Source organism: Megalobrama amblycephala, linkage group LG8 (assembly GCF_018812025.1).
Source record: "Megalobrama amblycephala isolate DHTTF-2021 linkage group LG8, ASM1881202v1, whole genome shotgun sequence".
Taxonomy (NCBI): domain Eukaryota; kingdom Metazoa; phylum Chordata; class Actinopteri; order Cypriniformes; family Xenocyprididae; genus Megalobrama; species Megalobrama amblycephala.
In genome coordinates, this window is record NC_063051.1 from 18,281,707 (window position 1) to 18,301,682 (window position 19,976).

Genomic DNA, 19,976 nt, shown 5'->3' on the forward strand with positions numbered 1-19,976 from the left:
TATATTAGGTGTCTTTACCTACTGTTTACTAACATTTAAATTAATCATTTCATACAAAGCACTTATTCTGTACACACGTTTTTACATTGTTTATATTTTTGAAAAATACCTATATGTGATTTACAGATTAATTAATTTCTGTGATTACATCTATAATTACAATGTTGACCCTTCCCTTCCCATTTAACCCACCCTTAAACCTACCCATACCACCAAACCTGTCCCTAACCTTACCCGTATCCCACCTCAATAGCAGCAAAAGTGTTTTGCAATACAACATGAACACAATAAGTACATTGTACTTATTTTTTGATGTATGTACATAGTAGTTACGGACACCTAATATAAAGTGTAACCTAACATACAGTCAAGCTAACCTTTAGGAAAATGATTTAATTATCATATGATTTAATAAGAAAAATGATCTTTTATTAAATTAAGAGTCATATAATTATTTATTTGTAATTATTTATTTAAAAAAATATTAATAATAATAATAATAAAGTTAATCATATAAATGTTTATTTAAATTTTATTGTTATTTTAAATAATGTTAAAAAATTTATTTATAAACAAACATAATAATAATAATAATAATAATAATAATAATAATTATTATTATTATTATTATTATTATTATTATTATTATTATTATTATTATTATTATTATTATTATTATTAGTCTTGTTTGCTCAAGAACTCTCCATTGGCTTCCATTGGTCAGTCAGACAAATTAACCTTAAACTTATATAAATATAAATAATAATATATAATTATTAATAGTAATAATAATAGTTGTAGTTGTTGTTTTTAAATAATTTTATAATAATAATAATAATAATAAAAATAACTATTATTAATAATAATAATAATAATAATAATAATAATAATAATAATAATAATAATAATAATAATAATAATATTAACTATTATTATTATTAACTATTATTATTAACTATTATTATTGTTATTGTTGTTATTATAGTCTTCTTTGCTGAAGACTATAATTCCTCACAATGTTTTTTTTTTTTTTTTATTTAACAGTAGATTTCCAGAACTCTCCCTTTGCTGCCATTGGTCAGACGGATTGAGTCACCATAAACTCATGCCATAGTTTGAGTCATATTTTTGTGAGTTGATTAGAAAGCTCAAAATTATATCTTGATCTTTTTGAAGACAATATATTAACAGTTAATGCTGCCTTTCAGTATAATGAAAGATAGAATTTCAATATACACACTTCATCTTTGAATAAGGAAATGCAAAAATGGTGACAGATTTCAACAGATAGTCCCATCCCAGTTTTTCTGTCAGGCTGATCAAGATATGTTGCTGATCAAGAGAAATTTTGTTGTTGTTGTTGTTGTTTTTTTTTAGCTCCACAAAGTGTGAGAGGAAACATTGTGTTAAAATCGCACACCACCTTTATTGCGTGTTGTGGTTTTTCATGTTGTTGTTCTCTTTACAGCATTTCACTGTAGCTGAATAGAAAAGCTATTAGAATTATTAATAGAGTTTTCAATTGTGGTTTAGATAATGTTCAGTTGAACTGCAGACAATATTGTGTCTTTAAGTTGGGATGCATTTATAGCTCTGTAGTGGCTTTACATCATATTATAAAAAGATTGATCTCAGAAGTGAATGTATCTCATTGGCTTCTATTGAGTGTCATATAGTGGAGACCTACTCAATAAATGTATTGTATAAGTTTACTATGTTATTTTTGGTCAGAAACACGCAAAAGGAGTCAAATTCCCTGTTCTTTTGGTTTTCAGTGTGCATTCAGTGCCTGCTAGTTTGTGAATGAGTTCATTAGATTCAAAGAAGACAGAAGCAGGGCAGTGTGATGTCTATCAAGATCGTGTGTCAGTGAAAGAACGCACTGGCAATCCCGGTGAACAGCGGCCTTTATTGATTAGTCTGTTCAGTGGGAAATGCAAGCTTATAATATAAGATGTTAGCCTAAGTCTAGCCTTTGGCTAAACATGAACACTGTTTGTGTTGAACTGGGTTTTCAAGCTCAAGGATGTGCTTCAGGCTTGTTGTGTGTTAGAGATCAATGCTTCAATGTTCTACACTGTATTAGCATCCAATTTCTGTGATCTCTTCTGATTTAGACATGTGCTTCTGTACCCTTTTCAATGCACTCACTGTTTCCAGTTGTACATTTGAATCTCTGTTAAGGAATCTCTATAAAGGTATTTTAACATTTGGATTTTTTTTTTTTTTTTTTTTTTTTTTGCGCAAATAAGCTTTAAACCGTAATTTAAAGCTGATTTATGAATTTTGTTTCAGTTTTAAAGTACTATATCTATTATAGTTACATAAGTCATTTGTAGGTTAATTTCCCTGAAAAGTGGAAACACAATATACGTATCTGTACCGTAGTCTGTATCAGTCAGTATTGAACAGTATTTGTGCATGCTCAAATCCTATTTTTACATTTAGATTATTAAAGTTAATCTTTAAAATGTATATGTAACACTGTTAAATGTAATCCTCAGCAAATCTCAAAATATTTTTTCATACTGCACATTATGTTGTGATGCCTAAATTCCCTTGTAGCATTTAAAATGATTTTAGTTTTTAGTGTTTTAATTTATTATTATTATTATTATTATTATTATTATTATTTAGTCTAACATACCATAACATGAAAATAATTATTTTCTTGGTCAAAATTTTAATATTGTTACATTCCTACCTTTAACTTGATTTAAACTGTCTTGTCGTATTAACGGACCTCAAATAATATGCTGATGCCAGACTGTATGGCGCCACACTGAGGATTGAATATTTTCACATTGATGTGGATGGTTGATGTGTGCAGTGTGTGGCCTTGTTTGCTTTCCTCCAACCTGAACATGTCTGTGTGTATGGAGCCATCTGCTGTACAGCAGGAGGTGTGTCTGTGTATTTCATGTGAAACAAATCAATAAGGCCACTATCCAGAGATTATATGTAGCACATTAAATCATTTTTTATTTTAAATTTTAAGAATTTTTGAAGGGATTTCCCACCTTTTTTTATGTACCCCATAACCCTTTTTATTAAGGCTCAAATACCCCCTCACCAACATCAAAAATGTGCTCCTATTAATCATTCAGCATTATCATTAACATCATTAAAGTTAAAACCAAAAACACAATGGTAACACTTTACTTAAAGCCTTTATATATAATGCATTATAAAGGTATGCATTACTTATGTCTTGTAATGCACCTTATAATGCATTGTATGATCTCATGAATAATTGTAACCACAGTTGTAAAACTGATCTATTCATTTAACACAGTATAACACATTAAAACACACAACCAATTTTAGATTTAACAAGGAATCTGCTAATATTATAATGCATTTTAAATTTGCTTACAATTATTTATGAAAAGATATAATACATTATAACTTACACTATGAATACATTTATAATACAATATAAATAAAAGGCGTTAAGTAAAGTGTTACCATCACAATCAACAACAATGGATAATGTGGGTGAAAAGCAGATTAACTAAGTTGCAATACTTTATAATCTGCTATCAGCATCATCTACACAAAATGTTTAAAGGTGCCCTAGAATCAAAAATTGAATTTACCTTGGCATAGTTGAATAACAAGAGTTCAGTACATGGAAATGACATACAGTGAGTCTCAAATTCTATTGTTTCCTCCTTCTTATGTAAATCTCATTTGTTTAAAAGACCTCAGAAAAACAGGCGAATCTCAACATAACACTGACTGTTACGTAACAGTCGGGATCATTAATATGTACGCCCCCAATATTTGCATATGCCAGCTCATGTTCAAGGCATTACACAAAGGCAGCCAGTATTAACGTCTGGATCTGTGCACAGCTGAATCATCAGACTAGGTAAGCAAGCAAGAACAATAGCGAAAAATGGCAGATGGAGCAATAATAACTGAAATTATCCATGATATCATGATATTTTTAGTGATATTTGTAAATTGTCTTTCTAAATGTTTTGTTAGCATGTTGCTAATGTACTGTTAAATGTGGTTAAAGTTACCATCATTTCTTACTGTATTCACGGATACAAGAGCTGTCGCTATTTTCATTTTTAAACACTTGCAGTCTGTATAATGCATAAACACAACTTCATTCTTTATAAATCTCTCCAACAGTGTGTAATGTTAGCTTTAGCCACGCAGCACAGCCTCAAACTCATTCAGAATCAAATGTAAACATCCAAATAAATACTATACTCACATGATCCGACGCATGCATGCAGTATGCATGACGAACATCTTGTAAAGATCCATTTGAGGGTTATATTAGCTGTGTGAACTTTGTAAATGCACTGTATTATAGTCGAGAGCTCGGGGGGCGGGGAGCGCCCGATTTAAAGGGGCCGCGCGCTGAATCGGTGCATAGTTGATGCTTCAAAATAGGCAGTTAAAAAAATTAATTAAAAAAATCTATGGGGTATTTTGAGCTGAAACTTCAGACACATTCAGGGGACACCTTAGACTTATATTACATCTTGTAAAAACTGGTTCTAGGGCACCTTTAAACAAAATTTTAACACATTACTGTTTTCTTTCCTTAAAAAGAAACCTGAAAATGTTGTGATATTATTCATTCTTATAAGTAATTATTTTTTTTTTTTAATAGGATTGTTTTAACCTATTATGTTTAAATCATTCCATGTACCACTGATTGTGAATCACTGTTTAAAGACAATTTTGGACATATATACAGTTATTGCAGTGTTTTTGATGTATAGTTTTCAACATTATCATAACTCACTGGTTTTTGTTTTTTAGTTCATGCGATACTACTAATATATATTCCTTTTAGTGTCCATTCTTTGGTGGCATACTTTCAAAAGCCTCAGGCACAAGCTTTGCTTTTTCTCTCTCTATTCCTCCTCCTCCTCCTCCTCCTCTCCCTTTCTCACCCACAGCCCCATAAGAAACAGGACAGGGTACATTAAAAGGTGCAGTCAACAGGAAACGGTACATTTACAACTGTCCAATCCTAATGCAGAAGTAGTCTCTCATCACGGTCCCCACTCTTCAGGCCCTGAAGCGTCCGTTTATTTAATTGGACAATATGTGAAAACGACATGTAGGATCACTGCACTAATGATAGTAAAGGATTATCTTATTTTATATTCTATAAGAAACTGGTTAAATAAAAAGTCTATTTAAATAATATAGATATGGTTTTTACTGTGATATTAAGCGGTTCAGAGATTACTCTTTTATATAAGCTGCATATAACATACAGCAAGTTCATTTGGATGTTCTATAGAAACCCCATGGGCTAAATGAACGACCACCGTCCAGCTCTCAGCACTTTATGGCTCACATTAAATTACACAGAACTGTGTAAAAGATCTTACAGTGTAGGTACAAATGCAGATTAGTTGTGAATAATAGTTTAGTAAAATAAGGTCATAGCGAGGCTCTGCTCGACTATCATATGCTCTGATACACCGCACCGGGCCGTTCGCCCGCCCTCTTGCTGAGCATCTAATAGAGATTGCGTTTATCCGCTGTGACCTCTCACTTTGTGACCCGTGTTAATGCTTTGAAAAGCGAATCAGACTACAAAAAGCCTTGTGAATCTCAAAAGTAGGGTGCAAATCTGCTGTTGTCCAAAGAGCGACGCGCAGATCGTCTGGACGCCAATGCTGAAATCAAGAATGGAGCATTGATTATTCATGCCTGCAGAAGAGACTGTGTGCTGTCATGTGCAGTGCCCATTGGAGCTCATTAATTGGTGAGCAAGTGCAGGGGGATGAGAGCGAGTGAGGCAGAAAGAGAGATAGACTGTGAGAGAGGCTGGCAGAAGAGTGGAGCCAGGGGAAAAGGACCAGATTTACAACCACGGTGTGTCCTCTCTCTCCTTCCCGATTGCCCAGCAAAGTAAGCGCATCACTCTTCAGGCTGCGTTCCTCATCATTTCACCTGGCGTCCACCTGATGGTCTGCTGTGGTGCCCCTCTGCTTGGAAAACAATGACCACCTATACAAACAACCATGAATACTGCTGCGGCGCTTACGTGGACTGTCGGACCGGGGTGACGGAGATGGCCAACTGCAACCATCCCAGAATGCAACAGAGGGTTGGACACGTGCACAGTACGCTGACCAGAACGCCGAAACAGTTGGTGCAACAACCGCAATTCCATCATCATTTCCACCACCATTTGCACCAGCAGCAGCAGCAGCCGCCGCCGCCGCTGCCTCACCTGCCTCAGCCCGCCCTGCTCAACTTCCAGCAGACTCATCTGGAGACCCACAGGGTTCCACAGTACAGCTCCTGCACCCTTCCAGCCTCCACCAAGAGCAGAGGAAAGTTCACCAACCTGAGGGATAGTGTGAAAAAGAGCCCCACCAAAAGCACAGCTAAAGTCAGAGCTTCTTCCAGTGCCTTGTGGCTTGCCAATTCTTGGGGCACGTTTTCATTGGATAAGGTATGTGGGAGACTTATTGAGAGGTGGTGCTGTAAGGTGGGAGGAAGAGGAGCTATGAGGATTTGAATCTGAATCTTCAATCTGAAATGTCTGTTATATTGTGTTGATGATTATACGGTTGTTTCTCAAGATTTATTGGGATAATAGTTGCCTTGCAAGCATGATATTGGAGGTGTAAGTGATATAATGGAAAGATCCAGGTTCATGTCATGTATTGAAATGAATTGACAGACATGGAACAAAAAATGTATATACACTACCATTAAAAAGTTTGGGGTCAGTTATGTTTTTGAAGGAATTGATATTTTTATTCTGCAAGGACACATTAAATTGATCAAAAGTGACTATGTTATTTATAATGTTACAAAAGATTTACATTTCAAACAAATCCTGTGCTTTTGAACATTTCTATTCATCAAAAAGGACCCTGATAAAACTCACGGTTTCCACAAAAATATTAAGGAGCTTGGCTGTTTTCAGCATTGATAATAGAATAGAAATGTTACTTGAGCACAAAGTCAGCATATTAGAATGATTTCTGAAGGATCGTGTGACACTGAAGACTGGAGTAAAAATTCAGCTTTGCCATCACAGGAATAAATTACATTTTTACAATTTATTTTAAATGTAATTTATTCCTGCAAATTTTATTGAAGAATTTGTGTCAAAAGATGAGATGTTTTGGTCATCGTGATGACACATTTTGTAAGTAGTGAACATGTTTGATATCTTTTATACACTTTTAACACTGTAATGGTTAAAGGAATATTGGGATAATAACATTAGGATATATTAATATCTTTTATAAGTACATGATTTATTAAAAAAAAAATATGCTGTATTAAAGTGGGGCATGTTTTGGGTTTTTATTCATTTGAGACATTGGTAGGAGCTTTAGGCTGAACTCTAAACCAGTCTCTCTGATCAATGCTAATGATTGATTCTAATTTTAACTCTGAGATCACAGGCCATGACTACTGTACAACCGCCATAATAGCATGCAGTATAAATAGATTCTTATATAAGTTACCCTGGTCAATTTAGGCAGGGCAGCATGTGCTCATGTAAAACGTTGTGGTTGAATTGGTGATGTCTTGTGTGCTGTTGTCACTCAAATATAGTACCACAGTTCATGCCATATTCTCAAGTCCCTGCCATAACCCTGAGTGTGAGGGTTAGTGAAACGGAAACCTTTCTAATTAGTAGTTGCAGTCATGTGTTTGTTGTTGACTGGGTGAACTGGACTGTTGTAACTGAATATCCGTCTCCTCTGGCTGTGTGATTGGTGCTTGGACAAGCGGCTGTGGATCAGATCGCTTTTGTTTGGGAACGCTGACACAGACGGCCTGTGTAGAGGGGCCAGTTTCAGCGGATGTCTCCTCACTGACAGTATGGCAACTCTCACTTTTGCTCCTGTAGAGCTGGAATCTGCTGAACTCCTATAGATATCTGCTTGCGTCAGATCCTCTTTCACAACAGTGCACAGTCCACATCATGTTAAGCTACACTGTATTTCAATTTCATTTCTGAATTCATGATTAGCCACAATTCTGAAATGAGATCTGTCAATCAAAGTCACTTTGACCATGAAAATGTCATGGAAATTTTGAGACAAAAGAGTTTTGAAAATTAGCAAGAGGCTATGTAATGCTAGCTAACATTAGCTAGCTACTTTGCTGGCTAGCTGTTTGTCAACATAAATCTTTTGACTATTAAAGGGTTAGTTCACCCAAAAATGAAATTTCTGTCATTAATTACTCACCCGCATGTCGTTCCAAACCCGAAAGACCTTTGTTCATCTTCGGAACAAATTTTTTTTTATCTCCCATAAAAGGTAACGAAATTACCACATTCAAGGTCCAGAGAAGTAGTAAAGACATTGTTAAAATAGTCAACGTGACTACAGTGGTTCAACACAAATGTTATGAAGTGACGAGAATACTTTTTGTGCATAAAAACAACTTTATTCAACAATTTTTCCTCTTCCCTGTCAGTCTCTTATACCTATAAAAAAATGAATGAATGGTGAAATATACTTCCATACAGAGCCCTACACATAACATGATGACTGCACGGGGAAATAAAAAAACAAGATTTAGCTTTCACGAATTAAGAATTTGTTCCCGCGACTTATTACTTATAATGTAGTTAATTTATTCATTTTGATTTAGTTAGATTGTGGCCAATGAGGCAACTAATTACTACAGTATGGCCATGATTTATCTAAAACAAGGGAACAAATGGATAGCACTTGGCCACAAATGAACAAGTCATGGGAACTAATTCTTAAATCATAGCATTAAAATATATTTTAATATGCTTGGCTCTGTACTTCTGGAATCAAAAACTGTTCTGCATGGTTGTAAAGCTGGATTGATTTGCATAATACTGTCTAAAAGGAATTGTTGGATTTTGTTTTTCTTGTCTCTTTTATCTATTATTTTCCAAGTAGCAATTGGTCATAGTGCACTTTAGTTTTACTTAGCAGTTGTTATAATGTAGATTGTTTAGTTCAAGTGCAATGTAGTCTGAAGTTTCTCTAGCTGGCACTCATTTTCAACCTGCAGAAATGAAAATGACTCACTTAAACTTACAGAGTGCTGATTGACACCTTGGCAGCTAATTTCATATTCAAAAGGAAGAGCTAATCCTTCACAGCCCTGCACAACAGGATGCTGATTGCTGGACTGGAATTTTATTTTTTAGCTTGGCTCTGTTTACATCTGGTATTAAGAAGCATTTACGTCAGTCCGATCACAAGTGGACGACTCTAAATACAGGTGTAAACAGCGTCTAAAACATTTTGAGCCTGTCCACTTTCGACAACTTCCAGAGGTAATCGAAAACACATTCAACAGGATTGCTTTCGTGGTGTAAACGTGGTCAAACGCGTTTGAACAGCCACAAAAGACCACCTACTCTCCGCCTACTGACCTGATGCGTAAACATTATGGGAAGCGTGCTAGCCAAACGGGATTTAAAGTTTGTTGGCTGAAGACCAAAGATTGATTTGAAGAGGAAAAACATACCAAGCACAATGTTCTCTTACCATTCATGATTTTTAACTCGCACTCACCACTTTCAGCGTGGTCTTGCAGCTCAGAGCAGAAACTAAAGTTGATTATATTTTTTCTGTCATCTTCGGTCATGTTCATATTTAAATTGCGCAAGAGTGTATTGTACATTAGATCGAAAGATCTTAAAAATAAAACGTACATGTACCTGCCCATAGACCCTCCCATTGAAGAAATCAGGACAGAAACGGTTGAAAGAGACCGATAATAACACAAGGTGTAAACGAGTATTTGTCTGCCTCATCTACTTGTGATCCAATTGGCTAAAATGCATCTTAATACTAGGCATAAACCCTTGAAATGCACACAAAAAAAGCATTTTTTTAAACGGTTAACTTAATGGTCGAGTCTAAAGAATGGTTTGTTCTTCAAGTGAGTCACAAAATAGCATCACAAATACTGACATTTACATTGATATGGATTCTATCACAATTTACACTTTTAAAGCTCCTTTGCTAATACAAACGAATACAGTAAATATTATTTTATAGAGTGTTTCACCACAAAATGAAATTTTCATTATTTACTTACTCATGTCATTCCAAAACAGTATGCTGTTATTTTTTATTTTTTTTTTTTTTATCTGTGGAACACAAAAGGAGAATTATGATGGTTCTTCAAATGAATTTTAACAACGGTTCATAGTGGCCACTAGCTCTTTTTTTGGGAGAATGAAAGTTATCATTTGTCTCTATCATTCAAATTGTCCTTTTGTGTATCACTGAAAAAAAAGTACAGAATTGAAGTAACATAAAATATTGTTAGAATATTAATTTTTCAGTAAACTATACTTTCAAAGCTTATTTATAAGATCATTTCATTCTTAAATTTTTCATTTCTTTTTCCCACCCTTTATGATCTAACTTTTTTGCGGTGAATGATGTAAATTTAATATTTGCAGAGACTTTTGCTAATAAAAATATATTTCCAAGTCTTAATTTACAGGCTAAATCAGTCATATGATTATTTTATTTATTGTGTTGTGTTTCCATTACCTCATCTTCTCCTTCTCTGTTCTCAATTCTGTTCAATGTCTGTTTAAATTGTTTTTTTTTTTTTTACGAATTCTCTTTAAAAAAAAAAAAAAAAGCAGTCGTGTGTTATCTGGTCTGACCTTTGACCTCCACTGTCATTGTTTAGCAGGCAGATGTCATTCCTCCCTCTGCTCCCATAATCCCTGTGATCCCTATCCCACCCGTCCCAGCCGAGACCACTGCCATTCCAGCACCCACGTCACAGGTCTTTTTTTTTTCCTCATGTTTTCACTCCACCCACTCAACTATGGTCCTCTTGACTTAGAGAGATTACAAGAGAGAATGCCATGTTATATTGCTGATGCGCACTTGTACCTCAAAAGCAATTGTGCAAGTGAAGCGTGTGATACATGTTTGCTGAAGGATTAGGTCTGTGCTGGTTTATGCCACTGTATTGCATATTCTGCAGTATGTTATGCTGTGTATGGATACAGGCTGTGCTGTTAATCTCTTGCAAATGCCAGAGTAATACTGTATCAGCATGCCAAGAGTAAGTGATGCTTTTTATTGGGTCTTTTTAATAGTTAACTGTTCATTTCACTATTTCATTCTCAGTAGGTTAGGGACAAGAAGCAATGTGCACAGTTGTGGGTCTTGATTCGTATCTGCTCAAGTATTAATGAATGTTTCTTTTGCAGGCAAGCCCAGCACCGGTGGTGGTGAACACAGAAAGCCTTGACACCTCACCCTATGTAAGTCCATATGTAAGTGATTTATCTCTTCATGTACTGCAATTTGTGAAGAGTTATATTATTGCAGAATGTTGTTCAGTTTTTAGAATATTAACTGACTTTACAGAAGGTCATTTTAACTGTCACTACAAAAATATTAAATATTACATTGAATATACTTTTTTTTTAAATCTTGTTTTTGAAAGTATAGTCTTTGAGGCTCACCAAAGCTGCGTTTATTTGATGAAAATAGTACGAAATAGTACTGGAGTTTCCTGTTAAAACGTAATTTGTTCCTATGATGGCAAAGCTGAATTTTTATCAGCCAGTACTTCAATCTTCAGTGTCACATGATTCTTCAGAAATCATTCTAATATGCTGATTTGGTGCTCAAGCAACATTTCTTATTATTATCAATGTTGAAATTGGTTGTATTTAGGAGATCATTTTTAGATTTCTATCCTATACTGTTGGGGAACCTCAAAATATATAGATGTTATGGAGTTTCCTTGTTCTATCTTGCATGGAGATTTAACTGTGGTTGACATTTATCAGGGTCCCATGACACTTCTTCAACCTCATTCTTCTCTCAGTCTCAGCAGTGTCTGATAATCCTATACATCCAGAGCCAGAAAGCCTGCTGAGCTGACTTCTGTCATCCTTCATCAAAGACTCACTCTGAACACTAGAGTTATCTGAATGAGATAGAACTAAAGTCTATAAAGAAATGACCATGAGGAACTCTTGACTGACCTCATTAAATACTCCACACCATCAGTGCTGGAGCTTCACTCATTTGCTATGTGGCTTAAGATTGGATGTTTCTAAGGATGTCGGTTGTCTGTGATTTCTGTGTGTGGTTTGAGTTTCAGTAGTTGTAAATGTTAAAAAAAAAGTAGATCTGCACTTGAATTATAATTTAAAGAAATCATACTTGCTGTAACAAAAAATTAGCAATTTAGTGAATGAAACCTAAAGACATTGAGGAGATTCATCCAGTAATATTAAAGGTAGGGTAGGTAATTTAAGAGAGGCTAGTGTAACTAATGTAGGCTGGTAAGAACTGTGTATGCAAACATCACTCCCCTGATCTCAAGAGGTGCTTTAGCGACTAACGCACCGGCTCTTTTGCCGGCGGACCTGGGTTCGAGTCCAGCTTAGAGCGGGCAGTTTGAACAGGAGATTTTACATTGGTGCCGTGACCCGGATGGGAGTGAGGTTTAGGGGGGTGAGTGTAACTGATGTAGGCTGGTAAGAACTGTGCATGTAAACATCACTCCCCTGATCTCAAGAGGTGCTCTAGCGACTGATGCTAGAGACTGCGATCTTGTGCCTCCTTGTTAGAGCGCCCGACTCCCATGCCGGCGGACCGGGGTTCGAGTCCCGCTTAGAGTGGGTGGTTTGAACAGGAGGGGTTACAATAGCAAGAGCCATTCAGAGCTCTCTCCAAAGCCACACCTCCTTCAAAACACATGAACGCACAGCAGTCTGCAAAGCGTCAGAGACGGCGTTAAATTACCTTCTCAAAGCACATAACATTACACTAATAATGAATGTAAACAACTTACAGAGCTCTTGCCTATACCACCTGACTGCTGCAGATTAATTTTGGCATTGATAGTGTTGAAATCCGAGTCTGAGGATGTGAACGTCCCGGGTTGTCATCTCGTAATTACGGTTATGACATGGCGTGAACGCAGCATAAGCTTGTTGTTTTGCTTCAGGAGGAACTGTAAAAGGCGGCAGCTGTTTGTTTGTGGTGCTCGGTGACGGTCTGTCTACAACTCTGCATAGCCTCATGGAACGTGCTGATGACGTGTGATGTCTGTGCGAGCAGGGTGTGCAGAGGTATGGGAATACATATGTTGACAGGCGGGTAGGACATCGTATCATTGCATTCAGACCGAATGCAATGACTGGATGAACATGTACAAGATATATGTATATGTTTTAACATTTAGACCACTTCTATTATTGATTGCTATGAGGGTGTGAAGAGTTTCAACCAGTATAACAAAAATTTTTATAAAAAAAATTGCCTACCCTACCTTTAAATGTATAGAGTCGGTACTCGCCAACAGTAAACAACAAAAAAACTTTGACTGTTAAAATAAACACTATTGTAATTGAGGTAAAAACTAGGTCAAATGAGGAATTTGAAGGGTCATTGTAACTATTTTGGTATTTGTTCTGTATGTTTTGATGTTATCTGGAAAATAACAAAAAACTCCTGAAAAGCGCAGGATTTTTCTGCATTGTATTACCCAGGGATCAAGCATTTTTGATAATGAGTCTGCCAGCAGTCCAGCTGGCGGATTTATAGTTATCTGGCTTGTGGTATACAAAATCCAAATGGTCTTTTAATAATACAGAATAAAGGCCAATGTTGATGTTGAACAACTCCTTGTGCATGTATGTCTATTCCTGTTTTGATTGTTTGTTATCCTACGTAGATATACTGTAGTAATAGTCTGATATTGATCGTGTAAATGCCTGTATTGGCTTTGATCCCTGTGGCTGGTTGTTTTTGGCCATATATACAGCATGTTTATCAGCAACATACAGTTTAGCAGTGCTGAAAACCTCTAAATGGCTCCCAAAGAAAAACTAAAGGTTATTGTCACTGAAATTAACTCCATAACTGTCACAATCTGTTCAGTGTATGTAGTGATGCCAAACTGAAAAGGCCTTTTTGGATATTTTATATCCTTTTAAATCTGATACAAAAGAGGAAAAGCTTTTAAGCAATGCATGAATGTTATTGTAGTATCACACTGAGAGCTGGTGGCGTGATTAGAGTATAATGCTGTATTGGGCAGTGTCAGTATTGACGTACATCTCTCACCCCCCTTTAAACCCCACCCCCAACACCACTGATGTCACAAACAGATGTTTTCAGCTGCAGTTACAGAAAGAGAGGGCAAAATGTTTAGTATTTAAGGTCTTTAAATGTCATTTAGAAGCTTAAAGCAGAGCCACCAGAACCACACAAATATGCTGATGCGTTGATGCTGATTTTTAATTTCATCATGCAGCCTGGTTTTCATTCATCTCAAGCATTTAGTCCAATAGAGATCCTTGTGTTTCGTATAAAAGGACAGCTATCCAGCCTCATTTAAATGAAACCTCAAGTTCAACTCGTTCTGAGTGATGTTTGCTCCATGTTACACACTCTCTCTCTGGTATCCTTGCCCATATCATGTGAAATTTACTGGGGTTTACTGGGTGTTACATGGTCATGACTTTGTAGATTGGATATAGTTTCACACACACAAGGTCAGTAGGTGTTTAAGTTACGGTTACTTTTAAAACATTGTGTTTTAAAGTTTATTCCCTGGTGTACTGTCATTGTATGTGTCTTACTGTGACATTTACTGATGGACAAGTCTACAATTTTTTACTGTGGTAATGCCCCAAATGCTTGTTGATACTTGTGCTGAACCCAGAATGTTGAAAAGGAGTGGACTGCAGTGCGTATTGAGCCGACAGCTAGTTTCTGTGTGCTTCATAGATTTGGTTTCTGTGGCCTCTCTGGCTGAAATACACTGTAATTGGCAAGAGTTGTAATGCTGCCTGAGTATTGAAGCGCCAAGATCTGTGGTACCAGTAGAGGTGAAATGTAAGGAGTGGAAAGAGAAAACACTGAGACTTTTCCAAACAGTTTGTTCTTACATAATTAGAGCACTTTCCTAGCAACAACTTTTTATTATATAAGATTATTTTTACCCATAATCAGTCCCAGATGGAATCTGCAGTCTTCTTTTTCTCTCTTTCTGCTTATTTTTGCAGAAAATCTGAGGAATTTTGCAGAGTGGATTTACTATATATGGAACGGAGAGTAATACTTACTGGTTGTTGAAAACAAAATGAGCCAAATTATTAAATGAGTATTCCTGCTGATGAACAACAAAACAACAGCAATAACGCTGTCACTGGGGCGGTACTCTTTCAAAAGGTGCTAATATTAACCTTTAAGGTACTAATATGCACTCTTTAGGGGTAAATAAGGTACAAAGGTGTAACTTTTGAAAGGATACCACCCTAGTGACTGCTTTTGTGCCTTTTTTTCTGAGAGTGAAGAGATCAGAATGAACAGTCCTTATCGGTTAAAGGTAGATACAATATGCATGTAATATTGTATCAACCATTAACCTACAAGGACTGTTCGTTCTGATCTCTTATTGCTGTTGTTTTCTATGGTATAATGTGGATATTATATGTCTTGTCTATAATAATCTGCAGTATTATAATGTGCATTTCAATGATAGATGACTAGTGGTACGAATTGAAAGGAAATAATCAAATTTGGTTCCAATTTCTCTTTTTGATTCTGGGTGACAGTTGCATTAAAGGGATAGTTCACCCAAAAATGAAAATTTGATGTTTATCAGCTTACCCCCAGCGCATCCAAGACAGCGGCAGTGATGTCTCGCTCTCATTGAAGTATAAGCGCAAGACATCACTGCCATTGTCAGAGCACGATCAGACCTCACTAAGCGAATGCTGAACGTGGTTGGACATAGTGGTGTATTAGAGGTAAAAAATGATATAAATACTGATCAGTTTATCGCACAAACCGATCGTTTCGTGTCTTAGGACATCGATGTGTCGTCCCAAGCCGCAGGGTTTAATTTGGACTTGTCTATGCAAGTTTTATTTACTCTTATAGTAGAAGTTCCCATCCACTAGCATTATTTGACTGACAGACGGCAACGGTTGGAGTTAAAAATCATCATTTGTGTTCTACTGAACAAACAAAGTCACCTACATCTTGGATGCGCTGGGGGTAAGCAGATAAACATCAAATTTTCATTTTTGGGTGAACTATCCCTAAGTAATCACTAAAACTCCTCCTGAATTATAGAAACTTGCAGAACTGATAAATGTTTGTGGGTGACACTCATAGAAGAGGGCATGTGCTCATCTCTATATATTTTGACATTGTATATTGACAAAAGTCTTTTTGTTAAAACTTTCAGGTGAATGGAACAGAAGCTGATTATGAATATGAAGAAATTACACTTGAACGGGTAAGATTGCGCTGACAATGAAAAAAATAACTGGAATTGCTTACAATGTCAGTAGGATTTACAATACACCGTGTATAAAAGTATATATGACATAATACTTAAAGGTTGATGTCATTTTTATGGAGGCTCTGAATAAACCTCATCATGATTGTACAATAAAAGAGGTCAAATTTTCATGCTCAGGGTTTGAAATTGCCACTTTTAGAAAGACGACAGATTCATGTTAACAGACCTCAAAAAAGCTTAAACTACACTCTTAGGACAATACAGAATTTATTAAATTTAATTTCTACTTGGGCTTTTTTAAGATTTAAAGTTGTACAGTATATGTTAACTAACATGAACTAACAATACTGTTTATAGTACTACATTTATAAATAAACATTAATAAATTTATTAATGTGTTAACTACAAACTAATGCAAACTTATAGATTCTTATTATACTGTACTGAGCTGAATATATATATATATCTAAAGCAAATTAACAGATAAACTGTCTGTAACATTTGCATTTCATGCACACATATTTCTCCTTTGATTTTGCTTTGTATTTAGTAATGTCATTATGCTTAAGGGTCAATTTTTTTTTTTTCTTTGGTTGACATTTTCTTCTTTTTTTTCCTCCCTACAGGGGAACTCGGGCCTGGGTTTCAGTATTGCGGGCGGTACCGATAACCCCCACATCGGCGAGGACCCAAGCATCTTTATCACCAAGATCATCCCAGGAGGAGCTGCCGCACAGGATGGCAGACTCAGGTCAGAGAATATGTTATTATTACCCACAAAGGGCAAGTTCAGATTAATGTCTGATTAATTGATGTTTCACATCACACGCATAAACAGTGCATATTTATTTGAGCCAATGTAAACAGGTTACAAGTTAACAGCATAAGTAGCACAGTGATGTGTAGCTGAAGAAGCAGAAAGTTGATAGTTTTGACTGCTGAACCTTTTTTTGCCACATGTTAGAGTGCTGAATTCAGCAGAAAACATTGAAAATGCACTACAAATTTGTCAACATAATCTTTTGCAATCTGCTAAGCACGCAGTATGCTAGCATACAAGACCACGTTCCCTCGGGCAGCGCCTGGTGGTTCTGTCAGAGCGTGGTACAAGCTTATTTTCAAACACCTTCACACCGTCACACTCACTTTTTTCACTTAATGAAAAAAAAACATACTTTTTACACTTAACACTTAAACACTTATACTTGCACTTACACTTCTGCTCTAGTGTTGAAATTTGAAATGGTTACAATTTAACATAACTGTTTTCTATTTTATTATATTTTAAAATATAATTTGTTCCTGAGATACATTTTCGGCAGCCATCACTCCAGTCTTCAATGTCACATGATCCTACAAAAATCATTCTAAAATGCTGATTTGATGCTCAAGAATTATTATCAATGTTGAAAACAGCTGTGCTGCGTAATATTTTTGTGGAAAACGGGCGAGATCCACAGAATAAAGGGAAAAAACTATATTCTAGTGCCATTGGCTGTCAGAATTTGAATGCAAAAAAAAAAAGATTTCAGTTTTAAAGAATTCTGTCGTTGAAGATGCACTTTGAAGCTAACTTTAAAGCTGATTTTAAACTCACAATTGTGAGGAAAATAAGTCAAAATTGCAGGATATGAACTCGCAATTACCTTATTTATTTTTTTATTCCGTGGCTTTCATAGACTGATATTGCAGAACTGTCTACCGAACAGTAAATCTTAATCCAGATTATTTGTGTAATACTATTATTATTATAATCATTATTGTCATTAAAATTATTATTATTATTATTATTATTATTATTATCTCATTGATATATATGTTCCTTTTTTTATTTAATTTTTTTTTTTTTATTATAACTCTGGTTATGTCTGTTGTACTTCCCTACATGCTCCTTTATTCATATATTTCCATTCCCACACCCAGTTACACTTACAGTTATACACAGACAAACACACACACACACACACACACACACACACACACACACACACACACACACACACACACACACACACACACACACACACACACACACACACACACACACACACACACACATCTTACTGGCTGTTATGTATGTTTTGTTGTACATGTATTTGTATTTTGCATTTAATGTCTCAACTGTAAATATTGTAATTGTCTGTTTGCATAATTAAAAAAAAATAAATAAATAATAATTAATCCAGATTATTAAGCAGTTTATAGTCTTCCCTAACTCTGGGGTTTGGGTTTAGTGTAAATTAATAACCATGTGGATGTAAATATGATTCCCCTACTCATTTTATTTGTTAACATTAGTTAACTACATTAACTAAGATTAATAATTATTGTTCATTGTTAGTTCATGCCTTAACTATTGAAGTGTTACCATTTAAATCTGATCGTATTTCTTATGTTATTACTGGAAAAGTTTGTAATAGTTGTCTTTTGGTTTACTCCCGACAATAATATTATATGTAATTGCTGTTTACTCAATGTAGAAACCCGGAAATCACATTATTTTCTATATAGAACTGCAGCTCTGTTAGTGTGAAAACAGTTTCACTTACATGCAGCTTGTCTCTGTGGTGTAAAACAATGATAGATAATATGTTTATACACAAATTTAGTGTTTTGATTGGCTGTAATTACTTCAAGGGCACTTTATCACTGTGATTTATACTAATTTCTTTTAACTGTTTAGTCATTGTTCCTCCTCTTTCTCTCTGCACAGAGTTAATGACTGTATACTGCGGGTAAATGATGTAGATGTGAGAGACGTAACTCACAGCAATGCTGTGGAGGCTCTGAAGGAGGCAGGCTGCATTGTCAGACTGTACGTCAGAAGAAGAAAAGCAGTCTCCGAAAAAATAATGGATGTAAAGCTGGTAAAAGGTCCTAAAGGTAAAGCCATTTCTCATCTAAAGATTACAAAATAAAAGTCTGCTTTGTCTTTTTGTGTAATCACTATAATTCACGTTAGGAAATGGTTCAGCAAATGGTTTACTCTGACCTCTGTTAACAGGTCTTGGTTTCAGTATAGCTGGAGGAGTTGGGAACCAACATATTCCTGGGGACAACAGTATTTATATCACCAAAATCATTGAGGGAGGAGCTGCCCACAAAGATGGAAGGCTGCAGATTGGGGATAAACTTCTGGCTGTAAGTAAAAAATGTTTCTATTTACTGAATTTAGTAAATTATATTAGAAGAGACACTTTACATTTATGCGAGGAAGTAATTATTTTTTTATTTTATTTTAATTTTTTAATTGTATTTAATTATTTTTTCACTTTATTTAATGAGATGTACAGCCTATTAGAGTTGTCAAAAGTACTGACTTTTTTTACCAAGTTGGTACTGAACTAGTCCACAATAGACGCCTGCTTTCAAATGCTTCTGTGTAAGCGCTAGGTGAAGATCATCATTGATTTACAACATTTTCGAAGCGTTGATCGTTGTAGCCAATCACAGACATATCCGATGAGCGTGTGAAAACAAAGGCCAATCAGAGGTGTTTACAAATCCGCTCAACAGCGCTCAAAGCGTCACATTTTTAAAATTTCATTTTTGACAACTCTATAGCCTATTAATTTAGAGCTACAGCAATTTACTTTTACTGCTAAATATTTTGTTACTTTTTTTTTTTGGCAAATATGCTGTAGAGGAACAATTGCATCTGACATAATGCAGTTATAGTTCATGTTTAAAGGAATAATTCACCCAAAAATGAAGAT

The 19,976-nt window shown here is 35.4% G+C and overlaps 1 protein-coding gene across 24 annotated transcripts in view; it reads left to right on the forward strand.

The window, feature by feature from the left end:
• The window catches only part of dlg1a (discs large MAGUK scaffold protein 1a), a 144,193-nt gene that overhangs the window by 80,444 nt on the left and 43,773 nt on the right, over nt 1–19,976 (forward strand). For 8 of the 24 annotated variants that reach the window (XM_048199786.1, XM_048199787.1, XM_048199793.1 and 5 more), the window contains 6 exons: nt 10,660–10,758; nt 11,192–11,257; nt 16,204–16,254; nt 16,887–17,011; nt 18,974–19,143; nt 19,265–19,401. In XM_048199786.1, coding sequence (XP_048055743.1) covers nt 10,660–10,758; nt 11,192–11,257; nt 16,204–16,254; nt 16,887–17,011; nt 18,974–19,143; nt 19,265–19,401 — 648 coding nt within the window. The remainder of the gene's footprint in view (nt 1–10,659; nt 10,759–11,191; nt 11,258–16,203; nt 16,255–16,886; nt 17,012–18,973; nt 19,144–19,264; nt 19,402–19,976) is intronic. The other 16 variants (XM_048199798.1, XM_048199799.1, XM_048199801.1 and 13 more) reach the window with 4 other exon arrangements.